The sequence below is a fragment of the Trypanosoma grayi genome (assembly GCF_000691245.1).
Source record: "Trypanosoma grayi strain ANR4 Tgr_1373_V1, whole genome shotgun sequence".
Lineage (NCBI taxonomy): Eukaryota > Euglenozoa > Kinetoplastea > Trypanosomatida > Trypanosomatidae > Trypanosoma > Trypanosoma grayi.
In genome coordinates this window covers 1,945-3,608 of record NW_008826991.1, presented here as the reverse complement: position 1 = coordinate 3,608, position 1,664 = coordinate 1,945, and the positions used below count along the sequence as shown (strand labels likewise).

Sequence of the window (1,664 nt, the reverse complement as noted above, 5' to 3'; positions counted from 1 at the left end):
AGTTCTTGGCGAACTTCTTGCCCAGCTTGTCCGCAGCGGACTTGCTCACCACCTCCAGCACGTTGTAGCGGATCGTCTTGCTCAGCGGGCGGCACTGGCCAACAATCACCTCGTCACCAGGCTTGGGGTCGAAGCAGGGGCTGCAGTGCACCGTCAGGCTGCGGTGGCGCTTCTGGTAACGCTGGTACTTGCGGATGAAGTGCAGGTAGTTGCGGCGGATCACAATAGAGCGGCGCATCTTGGTCGAGTGCACGATGCCGCGGAGGATGCGGCCACGAATCGACACGTTGCTGGTGAAGGGGCACTTGCGGTCGATGTACTTGCCGTTGATAGCCATCTTGGGGGTCCTAAAGCCCAGACCGATGTTCTTGGCGTAACGGATGTGGCCACTCATGTTGACGTGCTTCTTGGAGGGGTTGTGGCTGTTCTCGTTGACCGCCGTCTGGCGCTGGTACGCCTTCTCGTGCTGCAGCGTCAGATCGACGGAGTGCACACGGGCATATTCCTGCGTGGCCGCCATGATGAGTATACACCTACTATGCTCTACAGCGAGAAAGGAACGAACAAAAGAAAAGCGAGGGAAGAGAAGATCGCGTCGGCCGCTGCTCCCATTGACGCCGCTAGGGTGTGTCAGAGCGCCATGACTAATGTAGGGGAGGGATGAGTTACGTACGGCCACGTGTGATGACGTTCTACCAGGCTTACAACTGGTGCGGGCCCACTGAGCACCCAGGGATCTTTACAAAATCATCGAACTCGTAGCGCTTCTTATCGGGGCAGCACTTCCAGTACTTGTAAGTATCCCAGAAGACGGGCCCCCCGCTATGGTAGCAGCACGCCGTTGGGCTATTCTCACTCACCACAAACTCCTTCTGGCAGCCGTAGTTACGGCACCTTGCCTTGCCGTCCACAATCGCCTGCGGCTGCTGTCCCTGTGCCGCCCCTTCAAACTCCCGCGGCCCAGTGGTGCGGCGGGGCGCAACATCGCCGCTGCTGCTGCCGCCGCTGCTGTTGTTGCCGCTCACCACCGCCTTGAGTTGCTCCTCCGAGAGCGGGACGTTCGTGACAGAAGCGCTTGTGAAGGACACCGGCCGGTTCTCCGTGCTGTGCGGACCGGTGCGGCACGGCGGGATCGCCTTAAAATCGTCCCAGTCGCGCGCCCGCCGCGTCGGGCAGCAGCGCCAGTACTTCTCCACATCATGGAAGACTGGCGGCTCCGCGTGGTGGCGGCACGCCGCGTCGTGGTTCTCCTCCGGTAGGAAGAACTGTCCGCAGCCAAAGTTGGTGCACACGAGCGACCCCGGCTTCTGCTGCTGCTGCTCCGACCTCACCGCGTGGCGGAGGTGCAGGTCGTTGTACTCGTGGATGCGTGCCTCCACAATGTCCACCGGGCGCAGCTCCACGTTGCCCAGCCACAGGCCGAGCTCCTCCGCCACAAGAGGCCGCTTGGGGCTCTTCTTGTTGTACGTTGCCACAACGAAACGAATCAACTGCTCGCATGGGCCATTCAGCCACTTGGCCGGGATGTCAATCTTCACCTTGTACGGCTCGGCCAGGTCGCTGTCCACGACGCACCCATTCGCATCCTTCCCCTCGTAGATAAAATATACCTTCATGAACACTCTTTGCTGGCGATACACACACACACACACACACACACACAC

At 60.4% G+C, this 1,664-nt stretch overlaps 2 protein-coding genes across 2 annotated transcripts; both read right to left on the bottom strand.

The window, feature by feature from the left end:
* Positions 1-520, bottom strand: DQ04_13731020 (40S ribosomal protein S11; the record flags this gene model as incomplete). The annotated part of the gene is made up of 1 exon (XM_009317017.1): positions 1-520. A coding segment is annotated over one exon (520 nt), but the record flags the coding sequence as incomplete, so codon positions are not given.
* A 181-nt stretch (positions 521-701) lies between these two features.
* DQ04_13731010 (rar1) lies at positions 702-1,616 on the bottom strand (the record flags this gene model as incomplete). Its single annotated transcript, XM_009317016.1, has 1 exon — positions 702-1,616. The coding sequence occupies one exon, from the start codon at positions 1,614-1,616 to the stop codon at positions 702-704; it is 915 nt and encodes a 304-aa protein (XP_009315291.1).
* Between the last annotated feature and the right edge of the window lie 48 nt (positions 1,617-1,664).